Source organism: Triturus cristatus, chromosome 7, assembly GCF_964204655.1.
Source record: "Triturus cristatus chromosome 7, aTriCri1.1, whole genome shotgun sequence".
NCBI classification, from domain to species: domain Eukaryota; kingdom Metazoa; phylum Chordata; class Amphibia; order Caudata; family Salamandridae; genus Triturus; species Triturus cristatus.
The window spans coordinates 484,363,176-484,378,130 of record NC_140590.1 but is presented as its reverse complement, the minus strand read 5'-3'; the positions used below and the strand labels follow the sequence as shown (position 1 = coordinate 484,378,130).

Sequence of the window (14,955 nt, the reverse complement as noted above, 5' to 3'; positions counted from 1 at the left end):
GTGAGAAGGAATCATCCTAACTCTCGGAGTTGTCAATGTCCTGACAGCCCTGATAGGGCGTAGTGCTGAATGCCGCACCCGGCTTCCCCCCACCCACCAGCCCCAGCCCCAACACCCAGTCAGCAGTGTGAAAGCTGAAAAAAGGGTCAGATACCGGATATATAAACAACGACACATGTGAAAGAAAAAGAGTGGAGGTAGTAGTGGTAAAAGAAAAAAAAGAATTAAAAAAAGAACATCAGTAATGTTTCAATTATCATTAATTATAAATGAAAGAACTCTTGGGGCGAGTCAAAGCCTGCAAAGCCTCAAACTCAGAGTGGCACATCAGTACTTGGCCATCCTCAGTGATCTTGAGTCGGGCCTGTTCTTGGAGGAATACCCGTGCCCCAGTGGCCTTCAAGAGTCAATAAACTGGTGCAGCTTCCACTGTCGGTCCATAGTAGATTTACAGAGATCTGAGCAGGCTGCGATTGGCATTGCATCTACCATGACAGGTGTATTTGGTCGTACATTGAGAGAGATTGCCTGTCTAAGAAGAAAGTTTCCAACATAGATTAAGATTGGACGAGGCAGAATTGACTTGGAGTTATGCATTTACAATTCAAAGGAAGACGCTGAGCACGTTGAATCTCAGAGTTTAATATCAGGTCCATAAAAGCTTTGCCAAACAATTGCACAATTAATTGACAGGGTCATCCCCATCCCTTCCTTCTGGTATTCTAAATATCCTCAGATTATTTCTCCTCTGACGGTTCTCCATATCTTCAACCTTGTTTTGAAGGATCTCCAACTGTCAATCATGATTGCCAATTGATTTAAATGTAGCTGTCCCCACCTCCTTAGCATTAGAAACACATTGTTGTAGCTCGGCAACCTCCGAGGTGAGGCTAGTGATCTTTCCCGCCATCTCTGACAATGCTTGTTGCATTTTTAGATTGTCTGCCCTCAAATGAACGTGGTATGACTTTTGCTCAGAACGCTGAATCTGCAGTATCTTCATGATTGCCGATAAGGACGTTTCTTGGAGGTTTTCCTCTATGCCAATTTATTTATGTGGGTTATAGGTAAGATGGCTGGTTGAACCGCGTCGATGAGGGCATGTTCTCTGTCGTGCACCTGACTGCCGCGACTTACCGGCTCCCAGCTACTGCCTCCTGGTTCCTGGCTCAGCCTGCTCATCCAACTAGAAGACGTGACTGTGCGGATTTCTGTGGGTGCCTGGCTCCTTCTCTTTGGGGTATCTGCTCCATTTCGGATGACCGCCCTGCCCACGGGCTGATCCATGCGGTCGGGGAGTGAGCACTTTGCTGCGCTCCAGACCGCCGCCGACAGAACTCCAGTCTACTTGGTGCTCTGCTGGTCCGGCTCGCCCGGTTGGCGGAGCAGAGTGCTCTTGACAGGGAGTGGGCCTCCACTGGGTTTGTTTGCAGCAACGCTTGTGTTTGGATGCCTTTGCTCAACATCAGTGGTGCTTTAAGATCACAAGGTTACTGGCTGTTCGCGAGGATCTTCTGCTTGCTACCTTCAGCCCCAGAGGGGCTCAAGTTCACTTAACGGTATGGCAGCACAAAAGAGAACCGTGCTGCTCGGGGGGGAGGAACCTATGGAGCTACTAAGGGGACCAATATGGATGCCCCAGAGCAGGAGCGCATCAAGGTGGGAGAGGTCTGCTCAAAGGTAACAGGCCATGCGAAGTCACATGTTGGATGCCCAATTTTGAAAGTATTGCAATCTGGAGCAGCGAAGGACTATCTACATGCAGCCAAAGAACAGCCAGCTGTCGGCGACTCCCTATTAGTTGATGCATTGATGGCAGCAGCCTTGACTGGAGGGAATGCTGTAGCCTCTTCTAGGCCCTTTGTTATTGATAAAGAAGGCAGGTGTCACAGGACACAGTCTGTGGATCTATCCGCGGTTTCTCAAGCTAACGGATTTCAGCCCCATCATGGATCTCACAGCACGTTGTGTACCATACCCCTGTAAACGAACAAAAAACAAAATGTGTGTACTTTTCAGATTCTTTTGCAGACCAGGAAGTTGTGGTTGGGGGTTTGAACTGCGAGGGGTCAGGACTTGGGTTAAGGCGGCAGTCCAGCGACCTGAATATGCAGATATGTGGCCATGAGCCCCCCGATCTATCTGTCGTTGCCCCTGGCACCAAGGATGGGGCTGGCTCCTTTATGGGCAGTCGTGAAGAAGGGGGCCAGCCTGCTATGATGGCCAGGGGTAATAGTAAACAGAAGTCTATGGAGCCACAGAGAATACATCAAACTGGCAAAACTCTGAGGCAACGGCAGACAAACAAGTTAGGAGCCTCTGGGGCAAAGGGTAGCCCGAATCAGGAATTGGGTTACATCTAAGGGGCAGGTGAAGGCACTTATTTCCCGTATCTCAGCAGTTTAAGTGGCCACTGAGGAGGAAAAGCGATCTCTAGAAAAACAATCTCCTCTCAGCTGCTCCACACCTAACCTACAATCACCCTTAGATGTATCCTGTAGCACCTCCTCTGAACTTTCTACTGCTCTGGTACATGAGTAGAGCCCTTTACTTTGCCTTTATTCCTTCTTTTGTACGGTCCTGTATAGCACTTGCCCTGTGCCTAACCACTTGCAGGTCCAGCTCTTTCACTGGGAGAATGGTGTCCCGCTCTGGCCTCCTCATGCCTCTGCACAGTGCCTGTAGGCAGATCAACTCACATTGCATACTGCAAGCTTTGTGGCTGCTCAGCATCTATTACCAGCTGCTCTTTGGGGGCCTGCCTGGCTCTATTGTAGCACTTTTAGCTTACCTGGAAAGGCACAAGCAGCATTTGATGTTTTTTTTTTGTGGGATGGAGCAGGAGAAAGTGTTTATCTATCAACCCCCCATCTTGGGCATGCTCCGAGTTTGACCATTTTACCATTTTAAAGCAGGGAATGCTCCAGAAGCGTTTCTTACAGATGCGATAGGCAGCAGTCTTCATCTGAAGTGTCAATATTAACATTGGGCGTAGTGGGCATAGCATGGGCTATGCAGAGGGCTTCGTGGATCTCAGCTACGCCACCAGCCTCCCACCCCCCCTATTAACAATTGCTTAAAACTGAAATAAAACTACTTTTAAAGTAAATAAAAAACACTTACCTTGGCTGCGGAGTCCCCGAGTTGTTCTCCTCCTCTTCATCGCCATTTCTGGGAAAACTATGCATGCTCGGGCGCGCGCGCATGTGCAGTTTCCTTAGAGGCGGCTATGAAGAGGAGGAGAGCAGCCCGGGGACTCCGCAGCCAAGGTAAGTGGTTTTTATTTACTTTAAAAGTCGTTTCATTTCAGTTTTAAACAATTGTCAATAGGGTGGGGTGGGAGGCGGGGGCTGCCAACTCTGCTCCGCCGCAGAGTGTGTGGAGATTTGCCTACTCCTCGTTCTCCGTGGAAAACGGAGTAGGCAAATATCCGCACACTCCGCAGGCGGAGCGGAGGTCTCTGCCCGGGATTAGTCAATATCACAATTGCTCTCTTTGTCAGTTGGTTAATGCGAACATGCCATGTCCTCCTTATGTGATGCCTGCCCCACAAAAGCCTAAATCCCCATGGAAAAGATTGCTCAAGCCGTTCAGTTTGAAAGTGGGTTTATTGTTAAGTTTGTGCTTCACATAGTCTTAGTTTCAGAAAATCCATAAACTAAGCATTTGGGGGCAAATTGACAAGCCCCATGCAACACTTTTGCGCCGCCGTTGCGTCACTTTTTGAGACACTGCGGCGGCATAAACAATGCACCACGTTGCTGCCCATTTACAATGTGACACATCTAGGGAGATGCGTCAACTTGTAAAGCCCTCCGCCACATTATACCAGCATCAGGTATAATGTATTCAGGTTGCCTCGTACAACCCTTGTCGAAGTGACGAAGGTGACCACTCCACCTCTAGTATCCCACTCGGTCAAAACCCTACGCCTGCTTGGAGCAGGCGTAAGGAGTGACGCAATGTATTGGGAATAGGCCTCCCCGTGCATTGCTGAAGTCGCATCGTGCTTGCGACATAACTCCAGGAATGCGTGACTTTTGCACGGACAGATGCATCCGAATTTCGGACGCATCTGTCAATTGTTGCGCCATGGTGGTGCATCCATGGTGGCGCAAGGGTTTCGCATGAAGGCGCAGGGAAACTGACGCATCTGTACAGATGAGTCAGTTCTTTCAAATCTGCCCCTTAGTGTCTGAATGTAGGGAAATAAGCAATCATGTTGTTTACACTTGTTAGAAGTCTTACTACTCTGTAATGTCCAGGTCGATGTTTACTTACCTGAACTTACCATTTGTTGACTCCAACGTCGCTCAAATTTACATGCTTCTGATTGGCCAGCACATTGTCTGCACGTTGTCTGCTTTCACTTCCTGCTCTGCTGTTCTTGCCTTGGCATGGAGCTTGTCCAAAGTACAGCTTCCTGTCACTGGCCACTGGCCAGTGTCTTTCTGCTGGCTCTTCACTCTGAAAGGTACTTTTTAAATTCATTTCCGAACGAGCACTCCATTCAAATGCATCTACAGACCTTGTTCTCTCCTCCCAGCTTCCGGGCATCCTTACATTTTTGCTTTATGATGGCGTGATCTTCATTGTTTGTAGTGTTCCTCGTGCTGGGTGTAAATAAAATACCTGTGTAATTGAAAGGAAGTCGGTCATACTGGACATTGACTTTGAATGTTATTCCTGTGTTCGTATTGTCCATCTTCAAAACTCCCTATTGCTTCCTCCACATTTGTCCTTTAGTCCTGTAATTCAAAACCTGGCAGTTATATTAGTTGGTGTTTTTTGACTTCCCTCCTGAGGGAAAGTGCTAAAGCCCATTGGTATATACTCGATTAGTGAGACCTCTGCACATGTCTCAAAATGTGTGCAGAACTCACAGGCCCGACTGTGCCGGAAAAAAACGTATTATTTAGCAACCTAGCCGTATCTTCCATCTGTATCGTCAAGGGTGAGTTAACAGGCGCTTCGGTATTTACAACATCTGACCAAGAAATGTGTTGTGCAGACCATATGCCTGCATGATGGCGCCTGCAGCACTTCCCTCCTGGTCAGGGGCGGCTCCCCCGCAAAGGAGCCCACTGCTTTTAAGCAGTGTAACAAAGGAGAAATAAAATGATAATAACTATAATTATTATCATTTTATTTGTTCCTCACGGGCCGGCCTAACAGTCATGCGCACTTTCCCTGCTCTCCACACAGGCTGCATTACAGTCTGCATGGAGAACATGCCCAGGGTTCCATGTTCCTGGATGAGCGTCGAACCAGGACGATCAGACCAATCATGACGCGGTCCAGGCATACAACGTTTGCACAGTGGCTTAAAGTTTTTTTTAAAGAGCAATGATGCAGACTGTTTAGACCTCGTCATAATGCTTTTTTTTTACTTTAAGACATGCTGCATAGCATTTAGCGCTGATGTGATACATGTCTAAAAAACATTGATAAAACCCATAGATTTCCCAGAGACGAAACCCATTGGCTTTGCCAATGTTTGTTTTATCTTGGAGGAGTGGCGTGGGAGAGGGAGAAACAAATTAAGAAACAAAATGAGAAGCGAGTAGAAAGATGATTCGGGGTATGTTACAGAAAAAAAAGAAACAAAATAATGAAATGGAGACGATAGAGAATAACAGATGGCAATTTGTGTGAGAGAAAGGGAAGAATTAGGAAAGCTGACAGGCCTGTGTAGATGTTTCTACAGAATGGCTATCCTTCATAGAGTCAACAATTCCTAAATAATTCTTAATAATTTCTTAAGTATTTTTTTTTCTGTCCGTGAGGAGCCCTGCAGTTAAGCATTATTCTATAGATGATTCTGAAAAGCATACTTGTTGTGGAGAAACATGCTTGTAGATAAAGAAAGGTGTCATATTTCTGTAGTAAATAATACCCTGTATCCTCGAGTCCAGGTCAGTAAAGCTGCAAGGCTCTGTGAACTCCATCACCCTGAGAGGCCAGGGCCACCAGTTCTTCGTGGGGACGAGTGAGACGCACATCTACCGCTTCAACTACCCCGAGTTCAAGGAGGAGCTCATCACAACCTGCCACAGCGAGGCCGTGAATGACGTCGTCTTCCCTTTGTGAGTACAGCACGGGCTCAGGGGCAGCCACTGTCACCGCGACACACGAGCCTGGGCCTATCACCTGCCTCTCAAGGCCGAAGGGTGGCACTGTATGAGAGGCGCCTGTATGTGGAGCTTAAGAGGGACTCCAAGTCATTTTCACTGGATGGCCCGGGTCTGACTGACACATATTTGGTGCATTGTGGTGTCACTAAAGTACAACTCATGGACGGGGTGAAAGTTTTCAGATACCTGTACTGTGCACAAGCCGTCCCCGTGCTAAATACAGCAGCTCATGTGATGTATAGTATACCATTGCTAATGACTCTTGCGGTTCGTGTACAAAAAGTGCAATTTTTAGGCACATATCTGATAGTCTTTATCTTGCAAGCGCAAAGCATGCTGGGAGACGTACACACGCACACACTCTTTGCACGCCAATGGCCATGCCTGCACTAGAGCCATCTGTTTCAGGCTGTGCTTTACTAAATGCTTTACTAACGGGTCCATTTAATTTAATCTTCCGACAGAACTGTAGAAAGGAACATTTGAACCCGTAGAGCTTACCTGCACCTACTGAACAAGTGAAGGAGGCAGGGACAGTAATATTCAGTTTCTTTCTAGCTATCAGTTCTCTATGGGTGATATATACTTTTTTCGTTTAAACACATACATGTTCTTTTTCCTATGCTGCTCTTGGCGCTGTTCCTGCATTATAACTTGTCATTGTTTTCTTTCCTAGCGGGACTTCGGAGCTATTTGCCACTTGTTCGAAGAGTGATATTCGTGTCTGGCACAACCCAAGCAACAAAGAGCTGTTGCGCATTACGGTGCCCAACATGATCTGCTATGCCATAGAGTTCATGAAAGATGGCAAGAGCATCGTGTCAGGTAAGGGTGCCTCATGACCTGCCTTACACCATAGAGTCCATTACAGATATCAAGAACATCACGTGAAGTAGGGTACCACTGGGGGCTGCCGCACCATCAAGGTCGTGATCAACAACAGCATGAGCATTGATTCAGGGGAGATATGATGTCATCATGCCTCAAGTCATAGAAATATAGCGAGGTGGCAAGAGCAGCAGTTCAGGCCTGAGATGACCAACCCAACCTCCCTTGCTGTTAATGCTAAGTGTGTCATTTTACGTGAGATGCCACCACAGCCTGCCAAGGTCCTTCGGTTTCCGAGAGACAGAAAGTGAATTGTTTCGGATGAGGAATGCGCGCAGCTTTCCCCTCACCATATAGTTCGTAGGAGATGGTCATTCCTCAGTTATAGTGGCGCTCTTTCCATTTATCATGAACTATAGGATGTGGGGGAGGGTTTGCTCATTAACCACCCACGATGGAGCTTTTTCCGTACCAGAGAGTTTAGGAAAAAAGACAAGAGTGCCATTTCAGATGAGAAGGGAGCTTGACCTGCCTGCACCATAGAGTGTTTTAGAGGTTTTGTGAGTGTGATTTCAGGTGAGGCGTACCAGACACCTGCCCACAGCATAATTCGCATGAGTGGTGGGGTGAGATCTGAGAAGCTTTCCCTAAATGGCAGGGTTGGCCTGCTCCCAGCGAGCAACTGAACACGTCTCCTGCCAATCAGGTCGAGGTAATCCTGCGCAGAGTGAAAAGCATCTTCAAAACGCGCCCCTTCCTTCTCTGTGGAAATAGAGTGATGGTAAGACCCATCTTTGAGTGTTGTGGGGGATTCACTATTGAGTCAGAAAGAAGTATGGTGAACATAGTTAAGAAACAATAACCAAGACCCAGACCATGCTGTGCACAGATTATAACCAAATGGTGGTGGAACCCATGTAAATAATCCCAGTACTGTCGGAGTACTGGCAAAGCCTTAATGACAATCAATGGCTCTAACGGGACACTTATGAATCTCCCAAACTTCGACACAAGGTATAAGCACGCATTCCCATGCGTTGCTGCCAGGATTTAAAATGCTCTTTTGTGCACCATTCATCCATATGCTACCACCATGGCATCCAGACAGCGCTGAAGATTGACCTCTTCATGTCCCATCTTGTGCTTGATTTCAGACTTTTCTGGTCCATGTATTATGTATTTTTTGTTTATGTATTATCCGTACATTGTACCCTACTTGCCTATATACTGTCTTTCATTGCCCTTATTCTGTGTGTACTGTGCTCATAGATCTATGCATAAAAACCGCGTTGAATGAAATTGCCCATTTCGCAGGTCTGGTGAAAGTGATCATGACCTGCTCCACGCTATAAAGTTCAGGGGAGACTAGATGAGTGTCACTGAGTGTGGCTAATAATTTTAACTTGTCATACAGAACAGATTACATAAGGGTTGGCAAGAGTGTCATTCAATAAGGAACGTTGCCATGACCCGCCAACACCATAGAGCTCATGAGAATAGCAAGGCCGTCATTCCAGCTGATGCATGAGTATGGTATGGCCGCACCACCACCACGAGTTCTTTTCCCTCATTTCCATTCCTAATGTCCTTGTAGCTGTCCAAGGAGACACGCAGGCTCTTTTTTTATTAATTCTACATGATTAAAAAAACATGATCTTTACCTTGTTCTCCCAGCCTGGAATGATGGAAGGATCCGCGGGTTCACACCAGAGACCGGGCGCCTGATGTACACGATTGAAAACGCCCATAGCATGGGCGTCACAGCAATCTCTACCACCAGTGACTGCAAGAGGGTTATAAGTGGAGGCGGAGAGGGACAGGTGTGTATCACTATGGGTACAGTATTGATATGAATTTGCATCGTATAAATTGCTGCTTTCATGGTCCTGTACATTTCTAATGATTCTTAACTGTGCCACTTCAGAGGCAGGAGTGGGCAAAATGTCATATTTTTCCTTGTGTAGGATGCATACTTCTTACTGGAATCATGACTGTTGTAGTATTCCTCGTGGATGGTCGGTTTGCATGGGAATTGTACAAAACGTATGCCATGCTGTACTCAGCATGATACTGGTTCAGTGTATTCTTTATAGCGTTTCTAAAATGTGGTGAACGCTGCTATCACATAGCATGCAAAAGACACACAAACGATGGACGGAATGCGGAACAAATCAAACATTCACCTCACAGTCAACAGATCTGCGTAAAATCCATCTTTCCTTTGCTCACCATGCCACCCCAGTTTAGACCAAGCCATATGCAAATCAGTCTTGACCCTGTGCCTCATGGGAACAATCCAGCCTGAACTGCCAACCCAGGTCCTCCCTGGACCAGAAACTAGAATCCTGGGACTGGTTTCGGGGTATAACAACTCTTCGGCCAGGTTAGCTTGATTCCAGTGGCACAGTATGCCTGGGACCCATGTCTGAACATACCTGGTGCACTTAGGACTAGAAAGCAAAAGACACACAAATGATACACGGAACACATCAAACATTCACACACAATCAAGAGATCTGGGTTAAATCCATCGTTCTTTTGCCCACCATGCCACCCCAGTTTAGACCCAGCCGTATGCAAATCAGTCCTGACTTTACAGTGAGCCCGGGACCCATGTCTGGGCGCACCCAGCACACTTAGGATGAGAAAGCAAAAGACACAGAGATAATGGACGGAATGCTTAACAAATCAAACATTCACCCCCTTGCATGTAGCAGTGACACATCCAATTTCACAGTATCTATAAGACATTTTGTGCTTGACCCAATTTCCACTTGAGTGAAAATAACACAATCAGCATAAAAAAAAACAGAAATTGTGCAAAGCCAGGTTAACCTAGTAATGTGGTATAATTAGGATTTTGCGTGTGTAAATAAAACAATATTAATAATAAGCAAGCCCTGCTCAGATGGATGATCAGCTCAATGAACCCACTGGGGTTATAAACCTGTCATCAATACAAAAGTCACTCCTTAACGGATAGAACACAGGCTGTCAGCCTGGCACCTTACTCTTCCGAAGCCCACAAACTCATCTGCGGAGTGCCTCAAGGTTCACTGCTCAGCCCCACACCCTTCACCGCAAACACGATCCCTCTGGCAAGCATCATCTGCTCACACAACATCAACATCCTCTCCTACACCAACGACATACAACTCATACTCTCATTAATACTAGACAAAGTTCAGCGCCCTCATGACTGAAGTCACTAGCTGAATGAAAGTCAACTGTCTCAAGCTCAACACCAACAAGACAGTAGTAATGAGCTTCGGCAGGAACACCTCACCATGGGACTCCAACTGGTGGCCAGCCGAACTTGGGCCCACACCTACACCCACAACCAGCACCCACGCAAGGACATGACCACACAATTCAGCATTGTCAATGCATCCTGCTTCTAGATTCTGAAGATGCAAAGGAATGCCTTCAAATGGCTCCCAGGCAATACTAGAAAAACTATCACACAGGCCATAGTTACCACCAAGTTAGACTAGGGGAACAACCTCTACGCCACGATCACCAAGTAACTCACTAGAACACTGCAGACCATCCAGAACCCGACAGTCAGGCTCATCCTCAGCCTCCCACATATACACAGACACACACACACTCACCCACACCACTTATACCACTAAAACAATCCCATTATGCTTCTGCCACACACAGCAAGACTTAAATTGATAGTCACCACACAAGAAGCAAATATATACTCCCACCCACATGTGCCCACATGTGCCCTGTTCTGCATAGCTTACCCACATGCAGCTAGGGGAGAAAGAAGGAGGAGGGGGGAAGGGAGAGAGAGGAGGAAGAGAGAGAGTGAGGGGGAGAGATCAATTGCAGGGCTTCTCCAGAAAAGTCCTAAGAGTATTTTATAGTGGACTAGACACTAGGGTGTGGAAGGTAGGAGACCATGGGCCTATTTAAAGTACCCCCTTCCTGCTGATTTGATCACTTGATGTTTTATCTAAAAGAGGGTGAGAGGTAGTTCAGTATCAGTCTTTATTTTGGGTCTCCCCTGACAGGGAGCTCCTGTCTCCAACCCACGTTCCTGCTGACAGTAGAGGACAAAAACTGTGGCTTGACCAATCTGTGAAACTACACAAAAGTTAGGAACAGCCTGAAACTTGTCTGAGAGCTGGGCTTGTGGAATATACAAACTCTGATGCAAACTTTGTACAGATATAGGCTAGAAACCACCAGTCAAGTCAGTGTACCAAAAGTTCTCATCAACCAGTATCCACGGTCAAGCAGCACTGCACTCTTCTGTCCTCCGAGGTTTACAAGGTTTGGGAACAGGAACCTGGAAGTTCTGCCACCTGCCAGAAGAGCTGCCATGAGACGACCTTGAGGGAAGGATCTCAGTGACTGCTGAGGAGATGTGCTAGCGCAGGGCTGCTGGAGGCACCCGTGTGTAAAGAGGAGGCTGCCCACAAATGGAGGACTGGGAGCAGCTAGGGCAGGAACAAGGGAAGCAGCCTGCTGTACCCTAGGGAAGGATCTGCACAGGCTGTGTAGCGAGGCCATCTGCGCCTCTGCTGCACGCCAAAAAGCAGAAGTGTCTGTGACGACTAGAAACTCAAGAAGAACTGCAAATGCATTGGATGGTTCCCTCAGAAAACCCGACGCACTAGTGATGCTACAACACTATATAAAAGTTCCAACTGCATTAGGATTATTATCACAAGAAGCAGAAGCGCCTTTGGAAGTTTGGCTTTACTATACCCAGATTGAAACTACATTTGGGGGTTACCTACACCTTGGCTGTGATCTCACGGCAACCCAGTGTGGGCTGTTTGTTTGAGTGGTGGGTTTATGTTTGGCCTGAGGAAGAAGCCAAGAGAAGATCCTCCTGACCCCATCGGTGCGAGGCCTTTCCCTTACTCTCACAGATTTGTCTTTAAAGCCGGGGGCACACTCCTGCACACAAGATGAGAAGGCTAGAGACATTGAACGCATCATCATGGCTCGAGCAGAATCAGCACGGTCTCTCCTGAAGGGGCCTTGTAAGACTACACAACACTGGAAGTGGTGCAGCACCTGCCCCAGCTGGCAGAAGGGGGCCCTGTCTGACTAGGAATAAACAAACGGTACTGTGGAGGATTAAGTGAAAACATGGAACCCAGAGTGGTGTGATAAGATTATTTCCCACTAACTTTCCCCAAGGAACAATGTGTCTCAACTTGCCCTAACTTTATCTGTATGATATTTGACTAGTGGGAACAGCCGTAGTCAATACCAGCTGGGGTCCTTGCATAGTCTTTACTCCATTGATATCTGTGTCCCAAAATGTGTGTGGAAAGTGAAGTACTTTGTGATGGACAGCTCTAACTGCAGATTCCTCGCCTTGTGAATCCTCCCAGGTAATGGACTCCATCTGGAAACTTGCAATAGCTCCATTGCACCAGCAGGCCTCGCCATCGGACTCTGACTCGACTCTGCACTGCCTCTGGAGATAACGACACAGAGACACAAATAGCTGCTGTTTTAAACTTTTTGGGTGTAGTTTACAAACTTCAGAAATTCAAAAAATGGACAGTGTGCTAGGAAAATGGCTTCAAGCTTTGTCACACATATTACAAACAGATGCCAGTCATGGACCGCACAATGTCTTTCACGCCTCAGCACTAAGCATGATTCCCAGTTATGCAGCAGAGTCTCCCTGATGCAACCGAAGGCCATTGGGGAGCGCAAGGCCAGGCTTTAAGTCACAGGACTCAAGAAGAGAGGCCGATCTCTCTCGAAGTCCTGAGCTCATATGTGACCCAAATCTGTCTCGTGCACCATCATCAGGTGGGTCCAAAATGAATTTGAGGGGTAAGTCATGATGGAAGCATAAGAGATCCAAAAGGGATTTGTCTCCGATCTGCCACTCCCACTCCAGAAAAAGGTCACACAGTAGCTGCTCCAAAGCCTCAACTCTGCCTGCATCATCAGAATCGGATCCGAGTTCAGTGTTGGAGCAGATGCCCCCAGAGGTTCCCAGGACCATGTCACCTCTGCAGCAAATCGAGGTCTTCAGGGAGGCAGTTCCAGTTCCCTCTGTCATGCCTTTGGGCCCCATAGATGTGTTGGGGGCTTTGGTGAGTTGCACCAGCGGGATTATAATCATTAAAATACAACTGAAATGAATATTTGTTTTTTTAGTAGACACTGAAACATACCAGATTGTATTCGCTTTTGCAGTTTTGCTGTTCTGTGTTGTCGAAGTAGTACAAATGCAGCCCCTACCTCTAAGCCCTTTCCTGTGATGTATGGTCCCGCGATGACCTGTTCAGGCCATGGGCAGCCACCTAATATTCCCTTCCGGCCATTCACAAGATCCCTGGTCCACTGGGAATTACTTCCACTCCAATTTTGAGAACAAAGCTCAACATTTATGGCTTTGACTCACTTCTCATCGTTCGCTGCATGTTACTCTGCAGTGGCCACACGTTTGCAGCTGAAGTCTTAGCACGGTCTCAGGTAAACAGCACTACCATGATGTTGCTGTCCTTCACTGAGAGCAGGATGGAGCTTTGTTTTTTAAAAGCTCAGGGATCGGGTTTGTGGCAACAAAGATCATTTTGCATATTGATCCCCCCAGAATCAACCTCCTCCCGTAAAGCACTTCACTGAACACTCCTTTTCTTTGTTTTAGATTGTGATAGTCTGAGAATGGGGCCTATAGGAGTCACATCCCCGCCTATAAAATAATTTGTGCATATCTTGAACATATTCAGTGCCTATGCTCAGGCCCACAAGAGGTCCATGTACTAGTTTTGCCAAAATTGTGCACTGAAAATCTTTGAGTTCGTCTATGACTCCGAAGCATGAAGCAGCAACCACTGCTATGTGTTTGCGAGTAAGTCTTTCAGACAGCACTTTTTGAGCACAAACAGGTGCATGGACCAGTTCTGAGCATGCACACCAATAATGCATTTATAATACACCCCCAGGACCACCTTGTTCAACATTCATTCATAGTGCATCCGTGCCAACATGATGTTTAAGACAAGGCATAGCAACATCACCAGTTCAAACCACTGTGACTGCATTTAATGGAAACACATTCTTTCTCCAAGACAAAAAATGCACTAGGACAGTATCTGTTGTACATAACACAAAGTGAAAGTGCCTTGTGCAACTCTCAGTCATGCCCTGCAGCAGCACAGTCCACGCTCTGCTTTCAAATAAGCATAGGTTCACACACACAGTATAATTAATGCTTGCAGTCTTTAAGCTAGCTTTCAAATAAACACCAGATTCGATAGGCGCAGTTCAACAGTGTAAAATAATCTTCATGTATAGTGTGAAATACACAGGCAATTGCACCAAGGCATGATGAAGGTCATGAAGTTTATTTACTGCCCCAGCTGCTGCTTCATTCAGGACCACAGTTTGATCCCACAAAAGAACCTTTAAACAATTCATGCCTATGACTTCCTTAACAGGCTTCTCCCCTTTGACAAGGCAAGGCCGGTACTGGCCATACCAGACAATGATAAGAAATGCACCTTCTTGGTGTTTCAAGAAACCGGGCAGCGTGACGATGGCTTGCAGGAAGAGAGAACCAAGCACCTCGTAGTGTGTATATGCCTGAAGAATACAGTTGTAGGAAGTTGTGCCATTTTTTGATAGTTAACAGGGTATTTGGTGCAATCCAATCTTAATGAGGTGCAAACACATATCCATCCATGTACATGATCACATGGGGTTGTACTGGACTGCTGGAATGAAGAGTTTGAGTCCAGGGAAAGGAGGCAGGCATGGAGCTGAGGGAAACATTGCAACATTACAAGAAAGACCAAATTCAAGGAAAGAATAGAAATGAGGGAGCTAGGCGTAGGATAGAATGAAGATAGAATTGACCATAGAAGCGAACAAGGGAAGAAAATAAAAGCAAACTTGTTTATAAGGACTGGAAAAACAACAGGCCTGTGATTTGTCACAGAGCACAAAAGAGGAAACATTGATAAGCAATGATTTCTACAGTGTTTTAATACATTGGAGA

The 14,955-nt window shown here is 46.6% G+C and overlaps 1 protein-coding gene across 1 annotated transcript in view; it reads left to right on the top strand.

Moving 5' to 3' along the window:
* CFAP52 (cilia and flagella associated protein 52) overlaps positions 1-14,955 on the top strand; it is a 163,076-nt gene that overhangs the window by 129,413 nt on the left and 18,708 nt on the right. The window contains exons 8-10 of the mRNA XM_085616820.1: positions 5,916-6,086; positions 6,811-6,959; positions 8,637-8,782. Coding sequence (XP_085472946.1) covers positions 5,916-6,086; positions 6,811-6,959; positions 8,637-8,782 — 466 coding nt within the window. The remainder of the gene's footprint in view (positions 1-5,915; positions 6,087-6,810; positions 6,960-8,636; positions 8,783-14,955) is intronic.